The sequence below is a fragment of the Artibeus jamaicensis genome, unplaced genomic scaffold (assembly GCF_021234435.1).
Source record: "Artibeus jamaicensis isolate MK-2021 breed Jamaican fruit bat unplaced genomic scaffold, CSHL_Jam_final contig_386, whole genome shotgun sequence".
Taxonomy (NCBI): domain Eukaryota; kingdom Metazoa; phylum Chordata; class Mammalia; order Chiroptera; family Phyllostomidae; genus Artibeus; species Artibeus jamaicensis.
In genome coordinates this window covers 1537414-1555469 of record NW_026521811.1, presented here as the reverse complement: position 1 = coordinate 1555469, position 18056 = coordinate 1537414, and the positions used below count along the sequence as shown (strand labels likewise).

Below are 18056 nucleotides of genomic sequence, written 5' to 3'. Positions count from 1 at the left end.
GGTGATGAGGAAGTTACAATCCATTTTTGAAACAATACACATTCCTTCTGGCTAGGGGCCCCCTGATCAGCCCTCAGCCATGGGAAGGGAAAGGGCCATGTCTATTGACTCCACAGTTGGTTAGAGCCTTGTCTTGATAAGCCAAGGTTTCAAGTTCAATTGTGGGCTAGGTTATACACAAGAATCAACCAATGAATGTATAAATAAGTGGAACAACAAATAGATGTGCCCCTCTTTCCTTCCCCCTCTCTCCCCTTCCACTTTCCTTTCTTCCCTCCTTCTGTCTCTCTCAAAAATCATTAAATTATTATTTTTTAAAGTATATGCCTGAATATAAAAAAAGATCCTTTAGAAATAAGGACTTACCATTTATTTGAATTTTTTACAAAGTTTCATATTGTGGAGGGATTTCTTAACTCTTTTTGAAACAGTAAGTTTGTTTTGGAAGAGAGTCCTTGCATTCATCCAAAACTTGCTGGATATGCTAACAGTGTGAGGTCCCAACCACCTTTTTACCCAGGCCATTTCTCTGGGATGTCTGCAGTGAGGTGATATCCTCCTCTCAGGACAAAAAGCAGGCCTTCTTATTGCCTGTTACAAAACTGGTGCATTCCCATGTTCTTTGTAACACACCTACTGTGTAGTCCTTTTGAAGGCATCCCCCTGAGATTTATTGGGAAGGAGACTTGCTGCAAACATGCTGAGGCTTGCTGCTTGCTTTGTCTCTGACCCAGGAGTCTGTATCTTCTGCCAGCATTCATGAACCAAGAACAGGTTAACTTAGTAGCTTGTAATCAAATCTCAGATCCAAGAGACCATTAGACTGAAACAGTCTCAGTAAATGAAAGTTTAGGAAGCTTATAGAGCTGACCTTACCTAATCAATTGAAATTCAAGGCAAAGAAATATAGTACATACTAGGAATTCTTCTTGGAGATAGACCTCATATTTACAAGTTTGGATGTCAGTATAATTCAAGTCTTTTAGATATCACTAAAACGCAATATAATAAGTAGTCTGGAAATCACGAAATATGTCTAAGGACTAATGAAGTAAATAGCTGTCCATATAGTAAGAATGTGTTTTGTGAGAAACCACCACTGTCTTCCAGAGTGGGTGTACCATTTTGTATTCTCACCAGTAGTGAATGAGTGTTTCTATTGCTCCACATCCTCATCAGCTCTTTGTGTTGTCAGTGTCCGGATTTTAGCAATTCTGATAGGTGTGTAGTATCTCATTGATGGTTTAGTTTCCATTTCTCTTATGACATGCGATGGATGTCCTTATTTGGAATTTTTGTATTTCTTTGGTGAGATGCCTGTTAAAGTCTTTGGCCCCCCTTTTTCTTTTTTCTTTTTCTTTTTTTTTTTTTACAATTTTTCACATTAAATTTTTATTGCATTTGGAGAAGTAAAAATACAGTATAGGAAATAATAGTCAATATTGTAACCACTGTGGTAACAGATGGGTACTTGAAATATCTGGGGGATCACTTTGTATAAAGATTATGATTAGCCTTTTTTTTTACTGTTGAGTTTTAAGGGTGTTTTGTATATTTTGGATAACAGTCCTTTTACAAATATTTTTTAGTCTGTAGCTTTCCTTACTCTTGATACTGTCTTTTGCAGAACAGAATTTTTTAAAATTTTCATGGAGTCCACCTTATTAATTTTTCTTTAATGTCTTATCTTTGCTGATATATATAAAAAGTTATCTCCATTATTAAAGTCTTTCAGGTTTTCTCATGTTAGAGGTGTTTTACAGTTTTCTGTGTTTTATATTTAGGTCTGTGATCCATTTTGAGTTAATTTTTGTGACAGTCATAAAGGCTGAGTCTAGATTTGTTTTTTTGCACATGGATGTCCAGTTGTTCCAGCACCATTTGTTGGAAAGACTATCTAATCTCTACAGCTCCAGGAGCTGCCTTTGCTCCTTTGTCAAAGATTAGTTATATTTATGTGGGTCTATATATGACTTCTCTGTTCTTTCATTGATCTGTCTGTTTTTTCGGTATCACACTGTCTTGATTACTGTAGCTTTATAGTGAGTCTTGAGCTCAAGTAGTGTTAATACTCTTAACTTTGTTCTTCAGTATTATTGGCTATCCTGTCTTTTGCCTTTCCCTATGAACTTTAAACTTGGTTGTGCGAGAAGGTGCAGTGCTTCCACCTACTCCTCCATCTTGGCGGAAGTCCAGCCTTTCCATATGAACTTTAGTAAGTTTCCATATGAAAATCCACAGTTTCCATATCAATCCACAAAATAACTTGCTGGTAATTTTATTGGGTTGGCACTGCATTTATAGATCAAGTTGTAAACAACTGACAGCCCAACAATATTGAGCCTTCCACTATCTATAGACATTAGTAATTTTTAAAAAATATTTTATTTATTTATCTTTAGAGGGGAAGGGAAGGAGAGAGGGAGAAAAATACCTATGTATGGTTGCCTCTTGTGTGTCCCCTGCTGGGGACTGGCCTGCAACCCAGGCATGTGCCCTGACTGGGAATTGAACCATGATCCTTTGGTTCACAGGCCCACACTCAACCCACTGAGCTACACCAGCCAGCGCAGTAATTTTTACTAGAAGGCAGAGATAAGCTGAAAAGTTGGTCACTTATAAATAGCTGTAGCAAGAGGTCTGATATAAAGTTGAAACCGGACTGATGAAAGGCTGAAAATCTGTTGTTTTTTTTCCCTATTTTCTTCTTTCCCTCATTTCCATGGATGATTAAGATGTTTTTATAGCCTTAAAGAGTTAAAAGATTTATATATATGTATATATATGTATGTATTTATATATGTGTATATTTTTAAATATGATCTTACTGTTTTATTTATTTTATTTTTTTATTTGTTTATCTCTAGAAGGGAAGAGAAGGAGAGAAATATCAATGTATAGTTGCTTCTGGTGCATCCCCTACTGGGAACTGGCCCCTGCTGGGAACTGGCCTGCAACCCAGGCATGTGCCCTGACAGGGAATCGAACCGAGATCTTTTGGTTCACAGGCCCGTGCTCAGTCCACTGAGCTATACCAGCCAGGGCTAAAAGATTATATTTTTAAATCTCACTTTGGAAATTTTATTTAAACTGACAAAATACTATAAGTCTTAATTTCCTGAGTTTCTCCAAAGAGATCTGTAACAAAACACTCATAATAGAAGATCACAGAATCCGAGTACAAATATTATTAATACGTATTGGTTCCCAAGCAAACACAAGATGCTGATAGAATTTGATCTTAATGGATGGTATTTCAACCTTTTGTAATTCATTTAACTTGAGTCATGTATATACACAATTGTATCTTATTATGATTGTCTACTATCGGGTTATGTATTTTCAGGTAATAAAGAACATTTCTGTTCTTTGTAACACGTGTTATCATATTTCTAGAAAAAGCATTTGGATGCTTTTTGTCATTTTGTCTCAGATAAAAACTTACTTTTTAAAAATAATGGTATTATATAAATTAGCCTTTTTAGTATCTAGAAACGCTCCATTTACCAATGTAATGGCATGCATACAGAGTAGTTTATAATTACAACTACTGTTCATGGAAGGTGGTCCTATTTCCGCATGTGCAAATTCTTATGCTATTTCTTCTATAAGAATTTTGCATTCACACTTGTGCATTTCTGGTTTGGCATACTTTAATTTTTTTCTTTTTTAACAGTTTTTACCCACCTGTTGATGAGCCAGCCATTGGAAGTAAAAATATTGATCTGTCAGAACGGCAGGAAAGAAAACAAATCTTCAAAGGGAAAACATTTATATTTCTAAATGCCAAGCAGGTAATGTTCTAAGCTAAATTTTCTTAAAGAAAACATTACACACTAGGACAGATTACTACTGTTTTCAATAATTGTTAATGCATTTTTTTTGAGATTTTCTGTAGAGGTTTGACATAGAATAAAAAACTGCCAGGTACTAATGCCTGCCCTTTATATTATATAATCATATACATAGATATTATAATATTCCTTAACATCTGTCAGTTGGCCTAGTGAGTTTATATAAATGTGCAAGTTGGCAGAGGAAGGGACTGGTTTAAGTTCTAACTTTCTGGTTTAGTAAACAGGTGTTGAATGTCTTTCCTGTTCTGAAGTGGGGTTTCCAGGAGTTTCTGTCACAGGTGGGAAACTTTGCCAGTTGGCTCTCCAGACAGTATGATGTTCCGGGGCTGTGGAGGTACCTGTGAAGCAGGGATTTTCTCAGAATGGAGGTTCAGATTGTCCTCTCAAGAAGCAGGACCAATTCCATGTCAATTTTTTATTTTACTGTCAAATCAAATTCTTACAATTTTTAGATTGTACTAAATAAATTAATTGTGGCTATTTTATTACTTTTTTCTTTTTACCGTTTTCAGCATAAAAAATTAAGTTCAGCAGTTGTTTTTGGAGGAGGAGATGCTAAGTTGATTACAGAAGAAAATGAAGAAGAATGTTTCTTTTTGGCTCCTGGAACTTGTGTTGTTGATGTAGGAATAACAAATTCACAGACCTTAATTTCTGACTCTCAGAAAAAATGGATTCATTCAATTATAGATATGCTCCAAAGGTACTTTATTATTCTTTATTAGTAAAAAGAAATATGCAAATAGGTAGTTTTATAGGTGACTTCTGTTGTACTCTACATAACAATGGAAAAATAAATACAATAATTATTACAAAGATTTTATTATGTATGGTACTTGTACTTTGTTTAAGGAATCTTTTTCTATTCATAGGTCGTATTATTCACCTATATTTGTTACTAGTATTTTGATATTTTATTTTGAAATTTGTTTTTAATCTACCTGGAATGGATTCTGTTTATACTATAGGTCAACGATGCATGGGCACAGTTTGGCTCTATCCTCCTTCACTGATCAACACCACGTTAACATCCTCACATCCAGCAGAACAAGATTTCTGTTCTGCTCTTCTTCAGAAGCTGCCTCGCTATTCTTGGCTCTTTATTTTTCTAGATGCATTTTAGAGTCATTTTTCTCAGAAACCTTGTTGGGAATTGGCTTAGGAATTTCACTAAATCTACAAATCAATTTGAGGAGCATTAACAATTTTTCTAATTTCTCTATAGAGATCTTAAATACCTTTTTTAGGTGTTCCTAGATACTACGTATTTTCTGGTAGATATTATATACGTGGTATGTGTAATATAAATATATGCTACTTTTTAAAATATATTTTCTAATTGTTCATTGTTGATGGATAGGAATTCAGCTGAAATTTAGATACTGTTCTTATATCCCGCCACCTTGCTGGGCTCCCCTTGTAATTCTAGTAGTTAATTGATAGTCTTTTTTTTTGTATAAATCATATCTGTAAATAATGACATTTCTATTCTATTTTTAATCCTTATGCTTCTGATTCTTCCTTCTTTCTCTATGTTGTATGCTTACTGGGATCTCCAGAGCAGTGTTGAAAGAGAGTGCTGATAGTAGTCACATATGTTTACACTGTTTGCCCATCTAAGATGACAAAATGTCTGTATAACATTGTTGTTAAATACATATTTAAAATGTTTCAATTTTATTTTATACAGCCAATCTTTATAACTAATTTACATGGTAATATTTTCAAAAACATTAGTAGGATAGTGTTTCAAAAACAGTAGTATATCAACATTGATAGATTCAATATCAATTTTAAATTGCCTTAATTATAAGTAGGTATATGTGGTCACTTATTTATAATACTTTGTAAAATCTCCTTTTTCAGTATAATATAATCATACATACAGTTGAACTCGAAGTTAACCTAGTCAATACATTCAAAAACAAATGTTATAGACCTTTAAACTACTGTAGCCACTTACAGTATTTTATAATGAGTATTAAAAAAGAGTTTTGTAGTTCTTAAAATTTGAGGTATAGTTTCTATAGAGCATTATATTGAATTATTTTTGTTTTATAAATTCAGTCATTAACCACATTATAGAATAACAGAAGATAGATTCACCATAAGATTCCTTAACACATGTAAATATGGTAAAATGATCACTAAACTTTAAATCATAACATATAGATTCAGCTTATATATATTTTTTGTACTTCCCTCCCTCCTCCTTCTCCCAGCTTCTTCTTTCTCTCTTCTAAATTATCTCATAGGATTTTAGTAACCATATGTTCGTTTGTAAAAAATCGTTATTGCTTCATGTGGGTATTGTTTCCTTTTTATTCACAAAATTACAGAATTTTTAAATTGAAGGATCTGTATCCTTTACTCTAGACTTATATAGATGAAATAACTGAGTTAGTAAAACATGGTAGACTTGCTCAGTGTAACATTGCTCATTGAGTAAGCCAGCACCCTATATTTGAAATTCTCTCCATACCATAAAATTATACCTCTTGGGAGTATGGGTGGGGAGACAGATTCAGCTTGACATCATCTTAATAAATTTGTTAGTTGAAATATATTGTCATACTTAAAGCATTTTATTCTTTTAGCCAAGGTCTTAGACCTATTCCTGAAGCAGAAATTGGATTCGCAGTTATTTTCATGACTACAGAGAATTACTGTAATCCTCGGGGCCAGCCCAATACAGGTAATTAAAGCATTATTTTACTGAATCTTTAGCAACTTTATTTATTATGTAAATTGATAAATAGGCTGTATGCACACTATTGTATACTTGCTGGGGGTGATCATTTTCAACATCTTTTAAAACTCACCTTTTCCATTCGGTCACTTACTCATTTAATAAATATTTGTGTCTGCTGCATACTGGGCACTATTCTAAGTCCTGAAGATTCAGTAGTGAACAAAGTAAACTAGTTACCTGTTATTGTGAACTCTATATTCTAAATGTCAAGATTCAGACTGTTAACAGGCAAGCAGACAGACACTTCTGATAAGTTCTTTTAGGGCCAAGTACAAAGATGAAGCTAAAACACGGTGAGACAGTAGTGATTTGGAGTGGACTGTTGTAGGTGGTGGTCAGGAGGGTCTCACTGAGGATGTAACATTGGGGACTCAGGCCTTCTGCATACGGGAAAAGGCCACTGGGGGAGATCTAGGGAGAAGAGTGCTAGGGAGAAGGACCTGATCACAATGGCATCTGCATGGGGAATGGATTCCAGGATCCAGAATGGGAGTGGGGATATGAGTGGAAAGCTCTCATGGAGGTCCAGGTGGGAGTGCCAGGGGCCTTAGACTGTGGTGGCAGCCGTGGAAAAGCAGAAGTACAGACTCAGGGCATATTTTGGAAACAGCTTGTAGTTTTTGGTATAAGTCACTGGTTGCTGGTGTTGCTGTTACTGAGATGAGAGATGCAGACTGTAGTCAGCTCAGTGTTGACTCTCATAGCTGGTATACTGGGAGGCAGCAGCACTTGCCCCTTTGTTATTTAAAATACATTCCTCTGCTTTTGAAAATAAGCTGATGTTGCCATCATGATGATTTATTTATTCTTTTCTGCTTGCTTTTGTACCCTAGATATTTTTATGTTTTTTTCTCCCTAGGAACTCTGTCTTCTTTACCTGCCTATGAGAGCATCCATTCTGTATTGCTGTATACATTTATTTTTCTATAGTTACTTGTTAGCAATTATTGGACTTGGCTAAAGAAGACAGCACTACCTCATCGTGCACCCAGGGGTATTGTTCACATTGTGGTGCACTGAATGGCCACCTGTGGAGTTGAACAGTATCCCTCCTGAGTGGCTATAATCTGCTACCTGGCTCAGACAGGTTAGGAATTTGCTAAACTAGATTTTGGAAGGAGTGAGCCATTAGAGCAGGGGTGTCAAACTCATTTTTACCGGGGCCCACATCAACCTCGCAGTTGCCTTCAAAGGGCCAAAATAATTTTAGGATTGTATAAATATAATTACTCCTTAACTGTTAAGGAGTTGAAATTACATTCGGCCCTTTGAAAGCAACCATGAAGCTGATATGGTCCCTAGTGAAAATGAGTTGACACCCCTGCATTAGAGTCTAATGACCAGGAATTGCTTAGGTGTATAGGTCATTACTAGTAATGTTTAGTAATAGTGATGGCTGTCTCTTGAGTTTGCAGACACTGAAGCAAGCGATTTACATACATCATCAAAATTTGGCCTGCACAATGATTCTTTAAGATAGATGACATCATCTGCATTTTATAGATTAGGGAACTGATGTACAAAGAGGTTAAGAAATTAGCCAGAGGTCACATAGCAAATCATTTGATTCAAACTAACTCTTTAGTGCAGATGGCAGATACTTCGTGAAGTTTTGAGAAATAGTGTTGGGTGATGGGAAGTAATTCTGAAAGGATAGATGTCTGAAGAAATTTGATAGGCTAGTATTTTACTATGGATAAGAATGCTTATTCTCCTGATATCTCTGCCCTTCACATTGAGCACACTAGATATAATTTTCTGTCCGTATGTAGCTAACCTTCAGCTGAAAAGTTCTAAATGCTTGTGAAGTTTTCAGTACGTCCAAATCACTTATCTTGCTGGAATAGTGCTATGTTGAGTATTTCCCCAAAATTTATGACTAACATTCCCAGAATACGTCCTTAGAGTCAAAGCTAAAGACAACTTCTCAGCCTCTTAGAAGTGCTGCAGTGTGGATACCAGAGTCTTTTTAGAGAAGCTGTACTACCTCAGAAATAGCATATGCTATAGGTGTTGTTTTATTGACAATGATTTCTGTTCTGTTATAGAAAAAAAAAAAACCCTGTCAATAATTTCAGGCTTTTGACAACAACACAAAACATGTTAAAAACAGTCCTGGCTGGTGGTGTGGTTTAGTGGATTGAGTGCCAGCCTGCAAACCAAAGGGTCACTGCTTCCATTCCAAGTCTAGGTCACATGCCTGGGTTGCTGGCCAGGTTCCCCAGTAGGGGGTATGCAAGAGGCAACCACACATTGATGCTTCTCTCCCTCTCTTTCTCCTGTTCTTCTCCTGTCTCTAAAAATAAATAAGTAAAATCTTTAAAAAAGTGTTAAAACAAACAGAATGGTGTTATCTACATAGCTCCACCTATCCCAGCCCCTATTTGGGACAACTGTCCTCTGTCTTTTAGAAAACTAGTTGTCATCTACATAAATTTTTCAGAAATACTTTTTAATGCAAATTCACATTCTCCATAATTCAAGATATTCCGGGATATGGCCAGGGCATCTTTTTTGTTGTTGTGGTAGTGGTAGCAGTTTGTTTGTTTTGATTGATTTTATGCTCCTGTTTCTCATACAAGTGCCAAAAACCACTGGGCTAGAATATCTAGGGAAGAACTAACTACAGAGGAGCCTTCTTATATGTAAATGGAAGAGCTGCTCCTACTACAGGCTTCAGTTATCCCTCATTCTCACAAGATCTGAAGTTCTTCCTCTGCAGCTGCTGCTCTAGAGACCTGTTTCCATCCCTGCCCACAGTCGCTGCCCTGTGAGAAACCTGTATGTCTGTCTGTCTTGAGGGCCCTTCAGTGCTACCAGTAGAGGGTCCTGCCTCCGTACTCATTGGAATAGTTGACATTTCACTCTCCCACTGCAATCACCTTCCCTTTAAAACTTTTAATCCTCATTATCAGTAGACTAAATCCCTAACTCTCTGTCTAGACTTCTGATCCCTCAAAAGTTTAGCTTTAGCTTGTTTCTCCTCATCCTCACCTTCTTTTAAAAAACACGTCATTACAGAATATACTTGCTGTATTGTTTACAGTCATCATCCTCCTTGACCTTGCTAATCATGGTCCTAGAATGCCAGCACTGCTGTTCCAAATTTGATTCACTCCACAGATGCTCCATCTCCTTCATGGAGTTTTTCTGAGTTGTTTTCTCTACCATAATTCTCCTCCAGGTCAGAATTAATTACTCTTTTCTATACCCCAGTAACTTTTGTTTGCATTCCAGTTAGATTTTCTTTCTACTTTGAAATATAACTGGCTGTTTTATGCCTCTTTCAGTTTCTGGATTGATTGTAAGCTCTTGTTAATTTTCTCTGATAGCACCAAGCGCATCACTTGTTTGTAGGGGATATGAATATCAATTGAACTAGGTTATTCGTCCATCAGATTATCTCTGCCAGTGTGGAGCAACAACATTTTATCATCCACGTTTACTTATTTATTTATTTGTTTAATTAATTTATTTATTTTTAAAATTATTTTTCAACTACAGTATTCTTTCTTTTACTCCCTTCCCAGCCCACCCCCCATGCCCCCTACCTCCCTTCCATTTCCACCCCCCCTTAGTATTTGTCCATGTGTCCTTCATGCTAGTTCCTGTAAATCCTTCCTTTCTTTCCCCTGAAATTCCCTCCCCTCTCCCCTCCGGTTCCTGTCCCCTGTTCTCGATTTCAGTGTCTTTGTTTTTATTCTGCTTGCTTGTTTGTTTTGTTGTTTAGCTTTCTGTTAACAGTGAGATCATATTGTATTTGTCTTTCACTGCCTGGCTTATTTCACTCAGCATAATGCTTTCCAGTTCCATCCAAACTGTTGCAAAGGGTAGGAGCTCCTTTCTGCTATATAGAATTCCATTGTGTATATGTACCATAATTTTTTGATCCATTCATTTACTGATGGGCACCTAGGTTGCTTCCAGCTCTTGGCTATTGTAAATTGTGCTGCTATGAACATTGGGGTGCATAGGTTCTTTTGGATTGGTATTTTAGGATTCTTAGGATATAGTCCCAACACTGAAATTGCTAGGTCATAAGGCAGGTCCATTTTTAGTTTTTTTAGAAAATTCCATACTGTTTTCCATAATGGTTGTACCAGTCTGCATTCCCACCAACAGTGAACTACGGACCCCTTTTCCCCACAACCTCTCCAACATTTGTTGTTTGTTGCTTTGTTTATGATAGCCATTCTGACTAGTGTAAGGTGGTATCTCATTGTGGTTTTAATTTGCATCTCCCTGATGGCTACGATATTGAGCATCTCTTCATGTGTCTCTGGATCCTCTGTATGTCCTCCTTGGAGAAGTGTCTGTTCAAGTCCTTTTCCCATTTTTTAATTGGGTTATTTGTCTTCTTAGAGTGGATTTGTGTAAGTTCGTTGTATATTTCGGAGATTAAACCCTTGTCCGAGGTATCATTGGCAAATATGTTTTCCCATACAGTTGGTTGTCTTTTTATTTTAATACTATTTTCTTTAGTTATGCAGAAGATTTTTATTTTGATGAGATCCCATTTGTTTATTCTTTCCTTTATCTCCCTTGCTCTAGGGGACATATCAGTAAAAAACTTGCTGTGTGAAATATCTGAGATTTTCTTGCCAATGTTTTCCTCTAGGATTTTAATGGTTTCATGGCTTATATTTAAGTCTTTTATCTACCTTGAATTTATTTTGGTGTATGGTGTAAGTCGGTGCTCAAGTTTCATTTTTTTGCACGTAACTGTCCAGTTCTCCCAACACCATTTGTTGAAGAGGGTATTTTTAGTCCATTTTATGTTACTGTCCCCTTTGTCAAATATTAAGTGACTGTAGAGAGTTGGGTTTATTTCTGGGCTCTCCATTCTGTTCCATTGGTCTATGTGCCTGTTTTTATGCCAGTACCATGCTGTTTTGATTACAGTGGCCTTGTAATACAATTTGATATCAGGTATTGTGATTCCTCCTACTTTGTTGTTTCTCAAAATAGCAGCTGCTATTCGGGCTCATTTATGGTTCCATATCAATTTTTGAAGTGTTTGTTCTATGTCTGTGAAATATGCCATTGGTACTTTAATAGGTATTGCATTGAGTCTGTAAATTGCTTTGAGTAGTAAGAAAAGAAGAGAGAGAGAGGTATCATTGGCAATTATGTTTTCTCACTTGTTTTCTTCTTTTCTTGATGAGCCTACTTAAAGGCTTGTCTACTTTGTTCATCTTTTCAAAGAACCAACTCCTGGATTCATTGATCCTTAGAATTGTGCTTTTAGTCTCTATGGGGGCAACCTCTTTCCCGAGGTCCCCCCGGTGCCACGGACACGTGTGAATGAGTAAATAGGGCCGAGACATGCTGGATCTGTTTGGGGATGGAGGCATGGGCTCTGGCCAGTTTCTCTGGGGAGAAAGAGGCCAGTAGCGACCAGTTTCTCCGAGGAAAAAAAGGCCTTGAGCACCTTTCTCCATAGCCTTTTATTGGGTTGTAATACACAGGAATACAGGGCGGCAAGGATCAAACAGTAGATAACATTACAAAGAGGTCTGAGGATTTCAGTCTGAGTGAGTGTCTGTCAGGAAGAGAGTTGCAGAAACTTTGGGAGACATACTCATTTCCTCTTGGACCCTTATCATATGAATGAAAGCACTCTTAGCAGAGCAGATTTCACAGGTTTATCAGCAAGTCTTCGTGGTGCCAGATTTTCCCCCAGGGCATGCTCTAGCAAGGCAAAGAGTTGCACTTCTCCCCAACAGGTATTCAGGCTTAAGGGGATTAGAGCCAGGAAGCGCTTCTCCCAGAGTACATGGGGACTCCGGCTTTGTCAAAGCTGGGGAGCGAGAGTCCATTGCTCTTTGTTGCAGCCTCCTGAGTCCTTCCATGAAGGCCTCCCAGGTGATCGAGTCTGACTTAGGTTGCCCCCGGCTGTGAGGGGTCTTACCCGTCATTGACTTCCGACCAAGCTCTGGGGGCAGGGAGAGGAATTGAGGCAGCGTTTGCTACCAGAGACCCGCTTTGTCTCCTGCGGCTGGCATTCCAAAGGTCCTCTCTCGCCCTTAGCCGCAAGGGGTAGAGATAAATTACTAAAATCAGGCAAAGCAGTCTACTACAAGTCTCTATGTCATTTAGTTCTGCTCTGATCTTGATTATTTCCTTCCTTCTACTTGCTCTGGGCTATTTTTTGTTGTTGTTCCTAGAGTTCTTGCAGGCATAGGGTAAGGTTGTTTGTTTGAAATGTTTCTATCTTCTTTTTAGGTGGGCCTGTATTGGTATAAACTTCCCTCTCAGGACTGCCTTGGCTGTGTCCCTTAAGTTTTGGGTTGTTGTGAGTTCATTTCCTTTTCTCTCCAGAAACTTTTTGATTTCTTCCCTAATTTCATTCTTGACCCATTCATTGTTTAGTAGCATACCATTCAGTCTCCATGATTTTGGGTGCTTTGGGGTTTTTCCTTTGGGGTTGGTTTCCAATTTCAGCCCCTTGTGGTCAGAGAAGATGGTTGGTATGATTTCAATTTTCTTGAATTTTTTGAGGGTCGTTTTGTGTCCTATCATGTGGTCTATCTTTGAAAATGTCGCATGTGCATTTGAAAAGAATGTGTATTTAGCTTCTTTGGGGTGAAGGGCTCTATATATATATCAGTTAAGTCCATTTCATCTAGGGTGTTGTTTAATGCCACAATATCTTTGTTGATAATTTGTTTGGAAGATCTGTCCATTTTTGATAGTGGGGTGTTAAAATCCCCTACTATAATGTTGTTGCTGTCAATATCTTTCTTGAAGTCCTCTAAGATTTTCTTGATATATTTCGGTGCCCCTATGTTTGGTGCATATATGTTTACAATGTTAATGTCTTCTTGGTGGATTCTTCTCTTGAGTATAATGAAGCGAACTTCTTGGTCTCTCTTTATAGCCCTTTTCTTGAAGTCTATTTTGTATGATATGAGAATTGCTACCCCAGCTTTTTTTTTCTTGTCCATTTGCTTGGAAAATTTGTTTCCAGCCTTTCACTTTTAGTCTGTGATGGTCTTTTGTCCTGAGGTGGGTCTCTTGTAGGCAGCATATGTATGGGTCATGCTTTCTTATCCATGCAACTATTCTGTGTCTTTTGATTGAAGCATTTAATCCATTTACGTTTAAGGTTATTATTGATGGGTACTTATTCATTGCCATTTTTGTACCTGTGTTCCTCTCTGTCTCCCTCTTTTTCTTCCTTTCCTTAAAGCAGTCCTTTTAGTATTTCTTGTAGAACTGGTTTGTTGGAAGCATATTCTTTTCGACTTCTTTTGTCTTGGAAGCTCTTTATTTGGCCTTCTATCTTGATTGAGAGCCTTGCTGAGTAAAGTGGCCTTGGTTGTAGGCCTCTGTTTCTCATTACTTGGAATATTTCTTGCCATTCTCTTCTTGCTTGGAATGTTTCCATTGAGAAGTCAGTAGCTAACCTTATTGGGACTCCCTAGTATGTTACTTCTTTTTTCTCCCTTGCTGCCTTTAAGATTCTCTCTTTGTCTTGGAATTTTGCCATTTTGATGATGATGTGTCTTGAAGTGGGCCTTTCTGGGTTCCTCTTGATTGGGACTCTCTGTGATTCCTGGATTTGTGTGACTTTTTCTCTCATGAAATTAGGGAAATTTTCTCTCATTACTCTTTCAAATATGTTTTCTATCCCTTGTTCTTCTTCTTTTCCTTCTGGTATTCCTATTATTTGGATATTATTACGTTTCATCTTGTCTTGCATTTCTCTTAACCCCTCTTCATTCTTTCTGAGCCTCTTTTCCCTTTCCTGTTCTTTCTGCGAGATACTTTCTACTTTGTCCTCCAACTCCCTAATCCCATCTTCTGTCTTATCAACTCTATTTTTAATACTTTCTACTGTGTTCTTCAATTTGGAAATTGTATTCTTCATTTCCTCTGGGCCCTTACTAATAGTTTCCATTTCCTTTTTCATGTGGATATAGTTTGCAGTGAGATCATTGTAGCTCCCCTGTAGTTTCTGGTAGGTCCTTGTGAGCTCTTTGAACTTCGTAATAACCAGTGCTTTGAATTCAATATCTGATAGTTGTCTTGTCTCTATTTCATCTAACATTCTGAGGGTTCCTCCTTTCCTTTCATTTTGGGATTTTTTCTTTGTCTTCCCATTGTTTGTGAGACTCTTCTTTTTAGCCTCAGCTTTTTAGATTGACCTGTTTTGACTCCCTGGGTTTATGGTGTGAACTTCTGTGATGGAATGCCTGTGAAATTCAGTGGTGCATTCTCTTTCGGTTATCCTGTCATTCTCTGCTTCCACCTACTCATATATGCAGCAACTTGTGGCTTCTCTCCTACAGCAAAGTGCAATTTGTCTCTCTGACTCTACTTTTCGGAGGCTTCTTCTATGGGTCCAGCTCTCATCTTTTCGTATTTTCAAGTTGTTTGTGTCTTGTCTGGTTCCTCCATGACCATCGAGATTTCTGTTCCCTTATTTTCATATATGCTGGGCAAATGCTGGCTAGCTTGCTTCTCCTCCGCCCATAGGTTTCTCTTCCTTGTGTACAAGGAACTGGAATCTGCTCCGTCCTACTACGTCGCCATCTTGAAAAAATCATCATCCTCGTTTAGATATGTATTTATGGCCACAAGGGACCTAGATATCATTCAATCTGTCTTTTTTTTTTTTTAAGATTTTTTTATTTATTTATTTTTAGAGGGGGTAGGGAAGGAGAGAGGAAGAGAGTATCAATGTATGTTTGCCTCTTGTGGGTCAGGTCCCAGAGATACTTTATGTCCAAGCTAATCTTAAAAGTTGGGTTTATAGCCCTGGCTGGTGTTGTAAATACCGATCCTTTGGTCACAGGCCCATGCTCAATCCACTGAGCCACACAAGGCAGGCCTAAAATGATTTAGTTTAGATAAGCTCATTGTAGATGCCATCAGGCTGCTGATAGGCCATTTTGTTAAGTATTTGTTGGTGCCACTGAATGGAGACAGTCATGTGCTATCTTACCTGGTTAGTTCCCTCAGCATGACACAGTGTAACAATGGTGAGTGACCAAGTGTCCTTGTGTCCAGCAGTTTGTTCTCTCACTTGTGTAATTTACAGGATCCAGGATGACTCCAGGGCCAGACCTTTTCCAAGGCTTGTCAGTCAAAGAGAAGTTCATGCCAACTGCCCCAGTGAACACTATGACATATGTAGCCAACACAGAGTCGGAACAAGGAGCTACATGGTGAAGTTTTACTGTTAAGAAACTATCATTATAATTCTGTCAAATTAAGTCAGTGTCTTGGGAAATGAGAGAGAGAGGTACCAGAGAAAATAATGTTTTAGGACAGAGATCAGCAAACTTTTTATAAAGGACCAAACTAAATAGTTTTGGCTCTGTCACAGTTGCTGAACTCTGCGATTGTACCACGGGAGCAGCCACAACCACATGTGAATGAGTGAGAGTGGCTCTGCTCCAAAACACTTAATGTATAGAACATGTGGCAAGCCATCACTTGCCAGCCTATGTTATGATAAAGGTTTTTTTTGTTACTTGCAAATGTACACACAAGACTGTTAAGAATTATATGCTTTATTTGTGACTAATGAAATGAGTTTCAAATGAATTTGTTTGTATTATATGATGCCTGTATTTGAACGTTACTTATAATTTAGGAGATACATTATGTGTGCCTATCTGGCTAATCTGAATAATTAACACAGTGTATTTTATTTTAAATAATCTATAATGAACTGTTCATATTGAAAGATACTTGGGATATCACTATATATTACCACATTTCAGTTTTCCTATACCATGTTTTATATTGAGACCAGATATAACTTTTTAAAGAAAAACTTTCTGATGTTTTGAACGTCCCTTGAACAACAGCTTTACTTGTTTTTCTGTGAAATAGAAGTAGCAAAGACCCTATATATTCAATCATCCATTGCAGAACTTGGTGATTGTACACGTGCTTAAAATATTTTTCTGGCAGTCTAGAATTGAGTTCTGTTGTACAGACTACTTTCTTGCTGGAATATAATGACATCAGTTCATCTAAAGTGATCTGAATAGCCTGTTATATGATATTGGACATTGTTCTTTTTGTGACTTCCCATTTTTAATTAATTTTTTGCATGGAAATAATTTATAAATCTTAAACCAAACAAAATTTACGTAGGATTCTCACCTCCTTTAATTTATAATAGGACATGAGGTTGATATTCCATGTGTGCTGGGCAATGTTTCCTGGCAGAGTCTGTCTGGCAGTAAGTACGTGCTGTAGGGGTGAAGAAAAATACTCAGCGAGTGTCAATGACATATCAGCTACTTCCTTGGGAGAGTAAAACACATTGCTGAATTACCGTCTAAGTATAATTAGGTTCTAAAACTACATTACATTTATACTACTGAAAGGACTTTGGGTAAGGATTGCTATAGACTTGGTTGACTTGTATTCTTTTCTTTTGCTACAGTATGGATTTGAGTGAAAGACCAAAAGAAATCAAAATCTCCAGAATGGAACAAAAATTCAGAATGCCTTCACAAGGAACATCCACTGTAAAGGAATCCCCCAAAATAAGCCCTGATCATAATACTATAGTGTCAGATACTCTAGTGAGGATGAAAATTCCAAACTATCAGCTTTCACCAGTAAAGATCCCAGGTGTAAATAGAAGTAGAGATCGAGCTTCCTGGCAGCTGCAGACCAACTCCATCCAAAACTACTTCCAGCCATTCACCAAAAAAAGGTACATCTTCACAGCACCTTCATGGCTCTGAGAAACTAATGTTTATGTAATTGTAGAATGGTGTTTAGTCTGTGGAAAGCTGTGGCCTTTTACCTTGCTCCCTCACTATGGTCACTGGATGGACTCTCATTTTTTTCCTTCTCTGCCTTAGCTTATATGTTATTTCCTTGGCTGCACTTGTCTTTCATCTTGCCTGTTTCAACCTCTTATCACTTTCATGAGGTAGGAGCTGCTCCATCAATGTTTCTCAATTTCTAGAACTCTTAATGTTGTCTGGGTCCTTTTGTACATTCAAGAGCTCTATCTCATCTCTTAAAACCCTCCCTTGGCTCAGTTTCTTCCTATTGCTACTGCCTTTTGTCTGTTACAAACACTGTTAAAATTCTTAGAAAAGGAGATGGTCAGTTAGTACTCCCATTTCTATATGAGATATTTCTAAACCATCAGTATTTCATCTTGACGTGACACCCTAGAAAGTAACCACTGACACATCGCCAATGTGAGTGGCCTGTTGGTGGCATTCAGCTCCTGAGCCATTCTCCTCATTTGTGTGGCAATAGTCTGTCGCAGCTCTTTCCGTTTCTTACTGGCCCTTTGCTCTTTTTCTGAGGCTTCTCTCCTCCTACCACTCCTTTTTGTCCGTATAATCTACCTGCAAGGTTTCATGACATTATTACAGATGGAAAATACCTTTGGCCCTAACTCATCCTTTAAGCTTTACTTTTCCATAGGAATTTCCTGCTCTTTTCCAAATGATAGTTCT

The 18056-nt window shown here is 37.6% G+C and overlaps 1 protein-coding gene across 4 annotated transcripts in view; it reads left to right on the top strand.

Moving 5' to 3' along the window:
• Positions 1-18056, top strand: part of NBN (nibrin) — a 62080-nt gene that overhangs the window by 13496 nt on the left and 30528 nt on the right. For all 4 annotated transcript variants that reach the window (XM_053664713.1, XM_053664712.1, XM_053664710.1 and 1 more), the window contains exons 6-10: positions 3677-3794; positions 4370-4560; positions 6455-6552; positions 15656-15782; positions 17018-17293. In XM_053664713.1, coding sequence (XP_053520688.1) covers positions 3677-3794; positions 4370-4560; positions 6455-6552; positions 15656-15782; positions 17018-17293 — 810 coding nt within the window. The remainder of the gene's footprint in view (positions 1-3676; positions 3795-4369; positions 4561-6454; positions 6553-15655; positions 15783-17017; positions 17294-18056) is intronic.